The 13,368-nt window shown below is 48.0% G+C and overlaps 7 protein-coding genes and 1 non-coding gene across 8 annotated transcripts; 3 read left to right on the top strand and 5 right to left on the bottom strand.

Moving 5' to 3' along the window:
• Positions 1-486: 486 nt before the first annotated feature.
• On the top strand, positions 487-1,287 carry YALI1_C29920g (uncharacterized protein; the record flags this gene model as incomplete). The annotated part of the gene is made up of 1 exon (XM_502100.3): positions 487-1,287. The coding sequence occupies one exon, from the start codon at positions 487-489 to the stop codon at positions 1,285-1,287; it is 801 nt and encodes a 266-aa protein (XP_502100.3).
• Positions 1,288-1,315: 28 nt separating this feature from the next.
• Positions 1,316-1,678, top strand: YALI1_C29910g (uncharacterized protein; the record flags this gene model as incomplete). The annotated part of the gene is made up of 2 exons (XM_068282517.1): positions 1,316-1,436; positions 1,479-1,678. 2 exons carry the CDS (start codon positions 1,316-1,318, stop codon positions 1,676-1,678), a joined length of 321 nt encoding a protein of 106 aa, XP_068138618.1.
• A 64-nt stretch (positions 1,679-1,742) lies between these two features.
• On the bottom strand, positions 1,743-2,010 carry YALI1_C29905g (uncharacterized protein; the record flags this gene model as incomplete). Its single annotated transcript, XM_068282516.1, has 2 exons — positions 1,743-1,872; positions 1,916-2,010. 2 exons carry the CDS (start codon positions 2,008-2,010, stop codon positions 1,743-1,745), a joined length of 225 nt encoding a protein of 74 aa, XP_068138617.1.
• Positions 2,011-2,294: 284 nt separating this feature from the next.
• On the top strand, positions 2,295-4,064 carry YALI1_C29902g (uncharacterized protein; the record flags this gene model as incomplete). The annotated part of the gene is made up of 1 exon (XM_502099.3): positions 2,295-4,064. The coding sequence occupies one exon, from the start codon at positions 2,295-2,297 to the stop codon at positions 4,062-4,064; it is 1,770 nt and encodes a 589-aa protein (XP_502099.3).
• Positions 4,065-4,455: 391 nt separating this feature from the next.
• On the bottom strand, positions 4,456-7,085 carry YALI1_C29854g (uncharacterized protein; the record flags this gene model as incomplete). Its single annotated transcript, XM_068282515.1, has 2 exons — positions 4,456-5,842; positions 7,078-7,085. The coding sequence occupies 2 exons, from the start codon at positions 7,083-7,085 to the stop codon at positions 4,456-4,458; spliced, it is 1,395 nt and encodes a 464-aa protein (XP_068138616.1).
• A 1,218-nt stretch (positions 7,086-8,303) lies between these two features.
• On the bottom strand, positions 8,304-8,774 carry YALI1_C29837g (uncharacterized protein; the record flags this gene model as incomplete). The annotated part of the gene is made up of 1 exon (XM_068282514.1): positions 8,304-8,774. The coding sequence occupies one exon, from the start codon at positions 8,772-8,774 to the stop codon at positions 8,304-8,306; it is 471 nt and encodes a 156-aa protein (XP_068138615.1).
• A 209-nt stretch (positions 8,775-8,983) lies between these two features.
• On the bottom strand, positions 8,984-9,102 carry YALI1_C29834r. The gene has a single exon (XR_002432109.3). It is a non-coding gene; the product is annotated as a 5S ribosomal RNA (ribosomal RNA).
• Positions 9,103-10,279: 1,177 nt separating this feature from the next.
• YALI1_C29810g (60S ribosomal protein uL3) lies at positions 10,280-11,443 on the bottom strand (the record flags this gene model as incomplete). The annotated part of the gene is made up of 1 exon (XM_502097.3): positions 10,280-11,443. One exon carries the CDS (start codon positions 11,441-11,443, stop codon positions 10,280-10,282), a length of 1,164 nt encoding a protein of 387 aa, XP_502097.1.
• Positions 11,444-13,368: the final 1,925 nt, after the last annotated feature.

Raw genomic sequence — 13,368 nt, 5'->3', positions numbered from 1 at the left:
ACTTTGTTTGACGCGACGGACGTGATCGAGTGAAGGGCGGAGGCGTTAAAATGGGGGCGGGGGAAGTTTCAGGGAGCATTTACGAGCTCAGTAATGTTAAACTTGGAACATAAAAGTGATTGCAAGTCTCCCGTTCGTTTTTGGGGCTATTTCTGGTCGCAATGGTAAATGAGAACAATTCCAAGTAAAAGAAAGCCGGGGGTTGATTACTTCTGTTCAAATTACTTAAAGAAGTGATTTCGCTTTTGACACTCTGTTTCGGGGCGTTTTGAATGGAAAAATTCCACTAGCAATTAATATGACTATGATTACTAAACCATCTTCAATATTATCCATATAAAACGCCCACATATCCTAGTACAAAGTCGTCTTCTATCGCTTCACAATTTCACTCTCATCAAATAAAATAAACTCCACCACCTAAAACCCCAACTCTAGATCACCACGTAAGCAGACTATCTCTCTACACCTGCCCAGCACCCCAATATGAACACCATCTTGTCAAATCTCGGCCAAACAGCCTCAGAACTGGCCCGAAAGGCCGCTGTTGACACGGAAGAGATTTACACAGCCCTGGACGACGACTCCGGATACCAGATCAACGAGCTGTCGACACTATACGACGATGGAGATGCGTTTGTGCTCGGTCTGCAGCGGTTAAAGGCCGACAAGAACCTCGAGCGAGCGCGAGTGCTCAGCCATAGCTCGGCAACACCGGTGGAGAAGCAGGACCTGCGGAAAATTGGCACCGATCTGCTGTTTGTCCGACAATACGAGCTCGAGGTGGACGGACGAGAGCAGCAACTGACCAGTCTCATCAAGCGGCGAGAAACGGAGGAGATTGAGCTGGAGCGGGAACGGCAGGAGCGTGAAGCGCTTCTGGAGGGAGACCAGGACCTTACCCCTCAGTCACATGGCTTGAGAAAACGTGGTGCTCACGGTAGCATGGACAATGAAATTTCCCAGGATGCCACACTGCAGACTAAGCTGCGGGTGGACGAGAACGAGCAGGATGACATTGCTAACGACGTGCTTTCATTGGTGCGAAGAATGAAGCAGAATGCTGTGGATATGAACCAGAAGCTGGCCAAGGATGACGCAATGGTGAAGGATACAGCGGCCGCTCTGGAATCGTCGTCTACAAAGATGGGATCCGTGGGACAGAAGATGAACGAGTACCAGCGGACTGCAGCTATTGGTTACTTCTTCTACATCAAGGCGGTGGTGTTTATGGTGGTTGCTGTGGCGGGAGGTATGATTATCATTCGGTTGTTCCCTAAATGGTGAGCGTGACGGAGCCATTTTGGTCGAGAGCATGTGTGATGGGACTTGGGAACGTGCCATTGAATGTGACACAACACCTGAAGTCATGCGCATGCCAATCTGTCATGAAGAACCGCTGCGTTCGCACCACCTCTCTGGAAGCTGGGCACTTCGTTATACAGCACCGAAGTCTGTCCTTGCCTCATTCTGAAGAGAGGGCCGCTTCCCACACACACACAAACTAATCAATCATTCTTGGTATGTTTCCCATTGTGCATCCAAGACCCTAATTTATAGCCTTATCAAGTACAAGTACAAGTACAAGTACGATTATTGTAAGGAATCTGAACCGGTATGGTGGAGATGCCTTACAGTACTGTGTTGTACAAGTGACTTTAGAGGAGACTGTGGGTAGTAATAAACATCTTGCGCCAACATTCCCCAGTATCCACTGGATGTTCTAGTCCCTGACGCACAACTCAACTCAGGACATGTTTGAAAGACAACAGCAGTCGATTATCGACTGTCGAGTTGCCTCTCGACACCTTGATCAAGGAAAATGGTTCAAGAGTGTTTTCCACTGATGCCGCAAAGGTGCTCGTTTGTTTTCTGCCTTAGCTACTACAAGTAGCGGATGTCTAATGACTGCTACAAGTCATCTTGAGGAGTTAGAAGGAAATGGTGACGATACCCAGTCAAAGTCAGACTAAGACAATGTAGTGCAAGTACAGCGATTATCTTCCACATTTACAAGTACAATGCGTAGAAGGCTAGCCTATCATCAAGTTGTCTTCTATATAGAGCTACTGTAAGTCGCAGTAATTGTATGATGTATACTATAGTACGAGTACATAAAACTAACCAAACCGACTGCCTAAGTACACTTCCAGAGCTTCCAACACTTCTTGAACTACTGTACAAGTACTCGTACTCCATAACTCACATCAACAGCTACGGTAAATACTGTACAAGTACAAGATGAGACACCCTTATCGCACCACCAAGGTTGTCCGATTGTACCAACTGCATGCATGCACTCTCCGTCGACATATCTACCCGGGATAGCATCAAAGGCGGGTCAATTTCTGGTATCACGTGATCTGAATTGTCTTGCTACTGTCTTCAATCTTGCTTCTTCCGGTGTTGTCGGACTCCGACAAGCTGCATTATCATGCTGCATGCAAGTGGCTCTAAATTGGCGCACGGCTCCAAACCCGTCTCTTTATTCCTCTTCATCTTGCTTCACTCTAGTTGATCAACGCACCCCATTTTACCGGAATAAACACAAGATGAAGTTTTCGGTGCTTGCTCTCAATGCTCTGGTTGCCTCGGTGACAGCCTCGTCGCTCTGGCAACAGCATGTCCTCGGTGATAACAAGGACGGCATTTCGGCCGCTGACATCTCTCTGTGGAAAGAGGTTGAACAGCAATTCCCCGGGCAGATTGCGTCCAAGATGGAGGAGATGGAGTCGCGATTTGCGCCCAAGAAGACCACCAAACGAAAGGCCAACTGGATTTCCACCACTTCTCTCAATGGCAACACACTGAGAGTGGCTGATCCCTCGTCGCTAGGAGTGGACACTGTTCAGCAATATTCTGGCTATGTGGACATTGAAGAGGAAGACAAACATCTGTTCTACTGGTTCTTTGAGTCCCGAAATGACCCCAAGAATGACCCCGTCATTCTGTGGCTTAACGGAGGTCCCGGATGCTCTTCCATGACTGGCTTGTTCTTTGAACTTGGCCCCTCCAACATCAACGAGGACCTGACTCTGTCTCACAACGAGTTCTCCTGGAACCAGAACGCCTCGGTTATCTTCCTAGACCAGCCTGTCAACGTGGGCTTCTCCCACTCCCCCAACCGAATCAAGAACTCCCGAGATGGAGCCAAGGACGTCAACACCTTCCTCAACCTCTTCTTCGACAAGTTCCCTCAGTACAAGGACCTCGATTTCCACATTGCCGGTGAATCTTACGCTGGTCACTACATCCCTGCTATTGCTACTGAAATCCAGTCCAACAGACACACCAACAACTTCAACTTGAGCTCTCTGCTCATCGGAAACGGTATCACCGACTCTCGAACCCAGATTGAGGGATACGAGCCCATGGCCTGCGGTAAGGGCGGCCATCCTGCAATTCTATCCCCTGAGGACTGTAACAAGATCCACGAGAGCGTGCCCAAGTGCCAGAAGCTCATTGATCTGTGCTACGAGACTAACACCCGGTATGCCTGCGTCGCTCCCTCCGTCTACTGCGACAATGCCATCTTCAGCTCCTTCTCCAAGACCGGTCTGAATGTGTACGATATTCGAGAGCAGTGTGGTGAGTCCGCTCTGTGCTACAGTCAGATTGAGTGGATCACAAACTACTTGAACCAGGACCACGTTCTGGAGGCTCTAGGAGCCGAGATTGAGGTCTTTGAGGGCTGCAAGAACTCTGTGGGTGTTGACTTTGGTTTTGATGGTGATGGAAACCGTCCTTTCCACGGAGACATTGCCGATCTGCTGGACGATGGACTTCCCATTCTCATCTATGCCGGTGACAAGGACTTTATCTGCAACTGGGTAGGAAACAAAATGTGGACTGATGCTCTCGAGTGGACTGGAGCCGAGAAGTTTGGCAAGGCCGAGATTCGAAACTGGACCGTCAACGGAGAGAACGCTGGAGAAGTTAAGACCGCTAAGGGACTCACCTATCTGCGAGTCTACGAGGCCGGTCATATGGTTCCTTTCAACCAGCCCGAGGTTGCTCTGGACATGGTCAACCGGTGGGTTGGCAAGTATGAGTATGAGGAGTAAGCAGAGCATCGACTATATACAGATGACTTAATAAGAAGCTACATTTACTGTACTACTACAGTAGTAACAAACAACTTCCATCAATGGAAGCTTTAGACAGGAAGCACGCAAATGTGATGGCAGTAATATCACCACCCAGCTCTGGCTGGCAACCCATTTCCTCTACGACGTTCTCGCTTATCCAAAAAAGATACCATTAATTCCATATTATATTATTGTAGTGTTGTCAATAGCAGTACAACTCGGGATTCATCAAAATCATACATTAAATATATACACCCTGAGGTCAGGGCACATCGTCGTCGTCTCAGGACTCCCCCTCATGAGCTTCACCAGCTTACGCTCGCTCGCTAAATAAACAAATGCATTACTGTCCTTCGGAGCACACCGCTTACTGCAGAGGCTCAGAAGAAGACGACAATCTATTGAGATGCAGATAAACATCTGTACCGTATCCCTCCATGGAAATGAGCTTCAGATCGCCTCCAAAGTATCGGGCATACAGCCGCGAAATAGGGAGACCGTATCCGAAACCAGCCATGGGGGCCTTAAAGTCAGACTTGTTGAAGTCGGGCTCCAGGCTGGGAGTGGCTTCGACTGTGGTGTACAGATAAGTCCAGATGAGAGGAATGGCGGACCGGGGGATTCCTCCTCCCTCATCGGAGATCTTGATAGTGATATCCTCATGACCCTCAGCCACAATCACCTTGACGGGAGGGTAGTAGTCGGCATCGACTCCATGAGTCTCGACAACGGCTCGAAGAGAGTTCTTGAGCGTCTCGAAAAGCATATGCGACAGATGACCGGGAACGTACATGAAGTTGATGTCGGGCTGGCAGACAATCTCTACCTTGGGCGCCTCGAACAGTCCGTACCAGTCCTCGCAGATGAATCTAGCGTTGGCGATGGCGTCCTGAACAACTTCTCGAACGTTAGTCTTTGTGCAAATGATTCCGACGTAATCCTCCTGCTTGGCGTGTAAGTTGAGAGCAATATGCTGGCCGATGAGCATTCGAATACCAATACGAGACATGTAGAAACGGTCCAGGAAGGATTGTATGGACAAGGAAGCAGCAGACTTCTTGTACACCTGCTTCCACTCGGTGATACCCTGAGCGACCGTGGTCACGACAGGGTCATGCCGCTGCTTGATCTTCTGCAGAGTAGCTGTGATGGTTTTGTTAAACTCGTAGACCTCCGGTGGCCATGAGGACACTTCGGGCGACACGTTGGCGTAGTATCTTCGTCGGTTGACTGTTTTTTGCGTGGGGGTCGACTTGAAGTGGTATTCGTCCAGCGAAGGATTAGTTGTGTTTTCAGGGAGTAGGGTCTGCCGCGTGCTCGACATGTGGAATGACCGGGTATTGCTGTTGCCGTTGTTGGTTGTGCTGGCTCCGTTGCCATTGCTGTTGCCGTTGTTGTTGTTACCTCCGCTGTAAAGCAGGGTCTTCAGCTCCTTGCTGATTTTGGGCTGCTTCAGCGACGTGAGCTCGTCGAAACTCTGGGCATACCAGTTTCGCACCCGCAGAATGCTAGGTTGCTCCGAGAGTCCGTCTGGCAGGTCTTCGAGATCCCGCACTCGGTGGGCGAGTCGAATGGGCAGCTCTTCGGAAATGAACTGGGACGCTCTGAACAGAGTGCCGGCACTGGGTTTGCTTCCGAACTGCACCATTTGTCGGAGAGAGACTCCGGTGGCGGGGAATCGTGCGTAGTGTTTGATTTTCTCTGCAAGTTCGGGCGTGAACTTCCAGCCCTGGAAAAGAGGCCTTGATGGTATCCTGTTGTTAGCATGAAATGGTACTGGCGCGAATGGTAAGAGGCCGAATGGTATGAGGCAAATGGTATGAGGCGAATGGTAAGAGGCGAATGGTAAGAGGCGAATGGTAAGAGGCGAATGGTAAGGAAGCGACTGTCATGAGCGTGCAACGACCAGTTGATTCATGTGTCACCAAATCGGTTGTTACTGACTGTATAGGGTTGTGCCACTGACTCACGTTACCACCTCATGTCATGTCATACCACCATCTCTATCCCTCTCTCCATCCTCTCCTCCTCCTCCTCCTCCTCATCTCAACGATACTCACATCTGTGCTGTTTGTGGAACTTGCTGATTGTGTGAGCCTGGTTGTGTCTTGTGTCGCTTCTGTCACGATCGCGGTTGTTAAATGTGGCAACTGTCGTTTTGGTTGTGTCCTTGGTAGAGAGTCACTAGTTACCAGTGGTTGTATATAAAAGCGGGGGTCTGTGTCGGGTCTGTGTCTTTGTCGTCAGAAAGAGGTCAAACTCCTTATATATCGTCGTTTTGTGTTTATCTGATGGTCTGGCTCTAGGTTAGACCGCTGGTAGTGCCACTCGAATGTTTAACAAGTTAGGTGCAACTCGTTGATGTGCAATCAAGCAAATGTCGTGTGGACTTCTCTTCCCCGGAATGTGATAACTGGATTTGCAGCTTGTCAAACCTTGTTTTTGTCCGAGCCGAGGTGAGTGGGGTTGTGGGGGAGAGTTGGGGCCCCTGAAAGTGGGTCTTTTGCGGAGAATTTGGCCACTATCTGGATCTCCAGACCGTGCTGACCACAGATATGTGCTCGGTTTTCCAGTACACTCTCTATTCCCCATTTTGAAGACGTCCAAAATCCCACGCCACTCCACACAACACACACATTAGGAATCACCCACTTATCCGAGAGACTTCAGCCCTAACCCTATAACGATAAAGCCCCGGAACCACCTCTTCCGACTCGGGCGGCACATATGGTCTTATGTAGACTGAAACAGTCAAGTGATGCAATATTTTTTTAGCGCGCAAAATCCCATGGGACGGGTCGGCTGCGCATGCCTGGGCCGACGGTGTACCCGTTTATTCATTTATCCATTCATTTTGGGCTCTACAGTGCCTCACAATGGTGTTTACTAATGACTCAAAAAAAGGTTGCCCCACAAGAGTCGACCTGGACCTTCCCTGTCAGCGAAATTAGAGTTCAAAGCGCCTCGGCTCCCTGTGTGGCTGGTGCACGCACCCATTGTGGCGGTGCCCCGTACCAAAGAGAGGTCATGTGACGTGGATATGCATGGAATGTGTGTGGCGCGAGATTTCAGGTCACGTGAGGACAAACCGAGGACGTGTGCAGAAGCGCTGTTGTTTTGTTTTGTTTTATTTTGGTCGCGGATGGCCGCCAATGGTCTTTGGTTAGGTCCATGACGTCACAGGAGGATAGTGGGTGACAAATGCCTCACTGTTGGTTGCTTTAACTCTATCCACTTTTTCACGGTGACTCATGAACGAGTCATCTGTCACGTGATTGAGGGAGGCAAACGGGGGATGGTTTATTTGGGCTTTAGCTCGACTTGAGAGTGTCTGGGGCTCGATTTAAGCCCGTAGGAATGTCGGGGGTTCGACGCCAGACCGCCATTGTCTTGTAGGTGCTGTTTTCGCCGAAACGCGATCAGGAAGAGGGATTTCACAGATTAAGACTCCTGGGTGGTACGCTAACGCCGAATATCACATCTTATGAGCTGGACGTATGTTAAATTGCTCATTTATACCAATTATGTAATCCATCAACAGTCCTTGTACCAGCTAAACCGGAACAGCATACTTGCAGGTATGCAGGGGGATGCAACGGCTCGGGTCCATGTGGAGACCGAATCTTAATACAAACCTTAACGGGCACACTGAATCCCAGGATGACGCCCAGGTGACACCTGACACAAAGCACACCAGTAGCCGAAAATCCGGTACGGGGACAAGAAAACAGCCAAAGTCAAAAGTACCCGAACAGACGCATCTTCCCCACAACGTCAGAAAACAAATGAGGTGTCGTGTAAGGGAGTTGTGAAGAGTATATTTGTAGATCGAAGGTGTTCGACATGTTGTAACCAGAGATGCGTCTTGGACCACGTAACTACTTGTACACCAGTGGCATCATCGACAGTGGAGTCTGACAGTGAAACTGCAGTTGAAGACAACATCTCAAGTGAGGCAAGGAATGGAGTTATTGGTGTTGATACCACATCTATTGCATCATGATCGCCAGCACTAATCAGCTGGTTATATCAGCAGCAAGACCGTAGGGTTCATAATCACGTGTCACGGGTGTCCATGGAGGGATCTGGACTGCCGCTGTTTCGGTAAGGTCATGTTACTACCGGCACTTGTAAAGGTACCTGGTACTTACCCCCGTATCGTACACACTCGAACCCAGTCCCAAGTGCTGACCCTGCTGCATGTCTGTCACACGATCAACTGTCAAAAGCAAACATGCCGAGGCCGGGTGAAATGTCGTGTGATCCGGTTGCTGCTGGCCCGGATCGTCCTATACGAGGAACGTGGAGAACACATGAGAGCGAAAGCTGAGGCATGGGGGTCGACAGAACGGTCGGAACATTCCAGACATTTCCGAAATGCCACTGTTCATTCCGCCGCTCTTTCTCTGTTACTGTGAGGATGGTATGTACCTCAGGACAGCACCAGTCAACCGATGTGAGACAACCGAGTGAGCTACGACTACCAGTAGTAATAGAAAGAGCCACAGTTGGGCAAGTCAAAGTAAAAGGATCGGTAGTCCACTGTAATCCCTCTATTCTTAGAGTACTGTACGCACCTTTCTTACAGCCTTTCGGTACCCATACCAAGCTACTCTGTTGTAGATGATCAGATGCACAGTACAAGTAGACATGATGATGAACTGATGAAAGATCTGGGAGTGGCATGAAAAGCCTTCCTACAGCAGAAAACACCTTGTTGATGGAGTTTCCCGGCTCTTTGACTCAAAAGTTTGCCTTGTAGTCGTAGTCCGCTTACAGGTTGGAGACGCAACATGGAAAAAAAGGAAAAAAAGAAAAAAAGAAAAAAAAAAGAAAAAAAGAAAAAAAAAGAAAAAATGGAAAAAAAAAAATAAGTGAAAACTCGAGGGAAAAGAAATTGCAGCACCCAGGATTCTCGTATGGTCTCCCACTACAATACTAACTAGGCTCTCTGGTGCTTGACTATGGCTGATCGGACGGGAAGCCGTATTTTCACCAGGATATGGCCGCAACTGACGGTTTGCGGTGTTGAACGGATAAGGCGGGACGAAAATGTCACGTGGAGACCCCAAAAATGGCAAAAATGGCGAAAGGTTGCTGAATAAGATGGTATTTTCATCTGCAGATTGGTGCTGAGTTCTCAAAATGCTTGTAGAGACTCTTCTATAGAGTATCCTTTCCATGTCTGGGATTAATTCCAGTGCGAAAAGCCCTACATGTCACGATTCCATCAAGAAAACCAGGACAGTTGGAAATCTTGTCGTCTTCCGCAGCTTCGAAGTGGATTCTTGGTCTGCTATAGTTCAAATATCGGGTCGTCTGGAAGTTGAGTCTTGGTATGAGCTTCCTTGATAAGTCTTATACTGATTGTTGTATTTGTAACAACCCCCGGTCTATCTTGATTTCCATGTTACCATATGTGGTACACCAGTCTCAGTCAGATAATCGAGATTTCGTACATCCTGAACGAGGGAACTGCATCTGTTACCAACTCCAACCTCAACCTGGGCAGGTATGTTACCATCATCAATTGACTGGAAGGTCTGGGACTGGAACCGGCAACTACTCAACGTCCGGGTCTGCCTTTCCCCTTGACCATGTCATCTCACGACCTGGACTCGGACCGTTCGGAGACTTCTGCTACACTCTCGGTTAATAGAAGGAGCTCTTTCAATGGAATGAACCTGTAATGTTCCTGTTAGTACTGTCTCCTTGTCTGCGGAGAGTCTGCGACAATCTCACCTTGCTCAGTAAGCACTTCAAATCATCTGACGGCACATCTGTCGGCACATCTGTCGGCACACCTGTCTCACACCAGGCCAATGATGGGAAGCAATTCGTTCCAGAAACAGAAGTACAACCATGTATCATGCATTTGCGAGAGTGCAATCTGCAACCATACTCGTCTGCATTGTTGCTCCATCTTATGCCTTCACTGTTTCCCTTCATATGAATGTTGTCAGTTGGGCTCGCTCATAGTCATGATCGATCTCCCTCTACGCGTCTTCGAATCAAGTTAGTGTAAGGAAAGTAACTATCTTACAGTTAGTCAAACGACAATCTACTTACAGTATACAGCGCTAGGACTACAAGTACTACAAGTACTTTTGCACTCAGTTGCAGGTACTCTACACACTCGGTTATTGCTATTGTGCATTTTAATTTTTTAAATTTCCAACAAGAGAAACCGCTTAAAGGTCCTTCTTGAGAGTGCCCATGAAAGCAGTCTTCTCGGCAGGGGTCTGGAATCGGCCCTTTCCGAACTTGGAGGCAGTGTCGATCCACTTGAGCTGGGTCTTCTCGAGGTCTCGTCGAGAGGTGTGCAGCCACATGGACTTTCGCAGAGTGATGACTCGCTTCTTGACACCGGGGATGGAACCCTTGAGGATGAGGAAGTCGTTGTTGACCTCACCGTATCGGACGAAACCACCCATGGGGGTGATGGTCTTGGGGGTTCGGTCGAACTCGGTGGAGCCGTTGGACTCGTCACCGCCCTTGCCAACTCGGTAAACCTTGTGGTTGGCGGAGGTTCGGTGGTGGTAACCGTCCTGACCGGATCGAGCCACGGTGTACTGGACGTTGGCAGGGTGCCAGGCACCAATACAGGCGACCTTTCGCAGACCTCGGTGGGTCTTTCGGGGCAGCTTCTTGGTTCCCCATCGGTGGGTGGTACCCTCGTATCCCTTACCCTTGGTGATGGCAATGGCGTCAATCATCTCGTCCTGCTCGAAAACAGTGTCGATGGTGACGGTCTTCTCAAAGTGCTGCTGGGCCCACTCGACCTTGTCGGCAACGGAGCCACCGTTGATCTGGATCTCAGCAAGGTGAGCCTTCTTCTGCTTAAGAGGAGTCAGCTTGGGCTGGGTGTGAGCAAGAACTCGCACAACGGTGCAGTACTTCTTGATTCGCTCGAGCTCCTTCTGGACCTGGGCGGCGTCACCCTCGTACTGCTTAGCGTACTTGGTGAAGGCAGTCTTCTTGGACTTGTACCAGTTCTTGTAGAATCGTCGTCGGACCTCCTCGGACAGGTGCTCGGCCCAGACGGTGGTCAGGGATCGAAGACCTCGGGGAGTGGCAACGTAACCAACAACACCGACAACAACCATGGGGGGAGTGTCAACGACGGTGGCAGCCTCGACAATCTCTCGCTTGTCCATCTTGGAGCCTCGTCGGTCGAGGTCTCGGACAATGGTGGTCATACCGGCCTTGTAACCAAGGAAGGCGGTCAGAGCAACAGGCTTGGACTTGTCATCCTTGGGGAAAGACTTGGCCTTTCCTCGAGACTTGGTGCATCGCTTTCGGGGGAGGAAACCCAGGTGACCGTGTCGGGGCTGTTCGTACTTTCGGTGGGACATTTTGAGATAGTGAGGAACGAAAGATGTGTGCAGAGTTTTTGACCGGTGGAAATCTACTGCAAAATTTAGAGTTCGAGACCAGCGTGTGACTGTTTTTACCGATTGGGATGTGTCATGTGATCAAAGCTAAAATGGGGACTGACTAGTTGGGTGACTCAAACAGGAGCAATAGTTATGCTGAGACGGTGAAAGTTAGAGGAATATTTTATGACCACAGGATGAAGCTACTGTAAAAATAACTAGCAATTTTGGATAATATTCAGCAAGTTTCAGTGAGGGTGTGAATAGATCTCCAATTTGGGTTGAATTTAAGGTTATTATTTATGTAGTCCAGTTGGGAGTTCGATTTACGACAGATTTTCGCAATATTAATAAGGAAAAATTCATGGAAAATCAGCAAGAATGAAAACGGGCCCGAAACAGCATATATTTTGAAAAACCGGATAAAAATAACAGAACGGTTGCTGTTCCAAAGGACTTGCAGCTTGATAAACATCATTCAGCTGGCGTTTAAGTCTTCTTGATAGCACCCTCAGTTGTATGGCACTATAAACTTTTGGCTCTGGAATGGGGGCAATTTAATATCGATTTTGCAGCAATTATTAGGGAAAATACGGGAAAAAATACTCAGAGATACAGAGATATAATTATGAGAATTGTGGCTAAAAACAATCCCTAGAATTATGACAGAAATACAATGCATTTACATTGTCTGAAATTGCAGAGAAGGGCTCTTCTAAACCTCTCCTTACCTTAGTTGCCCATGTTCTGATTTTTTCCCCTGTTTTTCCGTATTTTTCATGTACAATTTTTTCATGCAATGCAACTTAGCTCACAACCAGTACATGACAAAAGTGAAGAACAATATACAAGTACAGGGAGGAGGATATCTCTTGCAAATCAGGAATAGCTGCATATACAGATCATTGCCCCTACAGAACATCTGTCAGCTACAATACTGCAAGTATCCTAGGGTTCTGAGTCTGAGTAGGAAGGGTCAAAAGTACATATTGTACTATAGAACTATAGCGTCGTTGATATTGATGAACATGTCGATCTACCGACTCGTACCAGAAAACTTGCTCCATATATCTCTGTGTACAAGTACAAGTACAGTACATAGCATTATCTCCGTGGTGTATCCTAACACCAAGTGTTGACAAACTGCCTGCCGTCTCCGACTTCAGTGTGTCCTCACTGATCTTTAACAGAATCCTCTAGCTGTAAGTTGCAGATGTCGTTCTGATATCATGGTCCAATCTTCCACAAAAATCGTGTAGGAGAAGTGACGAGAGTCTTGTGAAATAGGACTATGAGCTCGTTTCTGCAATTCAAGTTGTTGGCGTCATTATTCACATCCTGATCGGACTCTCTGGGCCGGCTTCCTTCAACTAAACACTAAGTATTTCGAGTGGAAGAAAATTTTCAAAAATTGGGATATCAGAGGAAATGTCAGATTTTATGGAGTTTTTTTGTATTCCGTACTGAAATGACCATCAAGTACTACAACTTGGCGAACTTCCCATCTCTCCACCATCACTGAAGGACTGATGTTGAACAGCTAGTTGTCATTTATCTTAACAGAAGTCCAACTAATGTTTGTCTTGACTAAGGACAGACTCAAGCGGGTGTCAGGAAGGAGAGAGACGGTCTTATAAAGTCATAATCGTTGATTTTACGGATTGGTGAATGTGTACAAGTAATATTGATGTTGATGTAAGATAATTGTAGCCCAGGTACAGTATGTACCAGTATTCTCACATATCACCCTGATTTAGCTGTCATAGAGACAGAGCAAAGACAGGTGAATCGTGTGGGAAATTGTACAAGTACAAATAGGATCTTTCGCAAGTTCTAGCTCCGTACAAGTACTACTTGTAGCGTCCCTGTATTTTATTTGATTTATCCGAGTTCAATTGACTGTC

This window comes from Yarrowia lipolytica, chromosome 1C (genome assembly GCF_001761485.1).
Source record: "Yarrowia lipolytica chromosome 1C, complete sequence".
Classification (NCBI taxonomy): Eukaryota; Fungi; Ascomycota; class Dipodascomycetes; order Dipodascales; genus Yarrowia; species Yarrowia lipolytica.
This window is presented reverse-complemented; position numbering and strand designations above follow the sequence as displayed.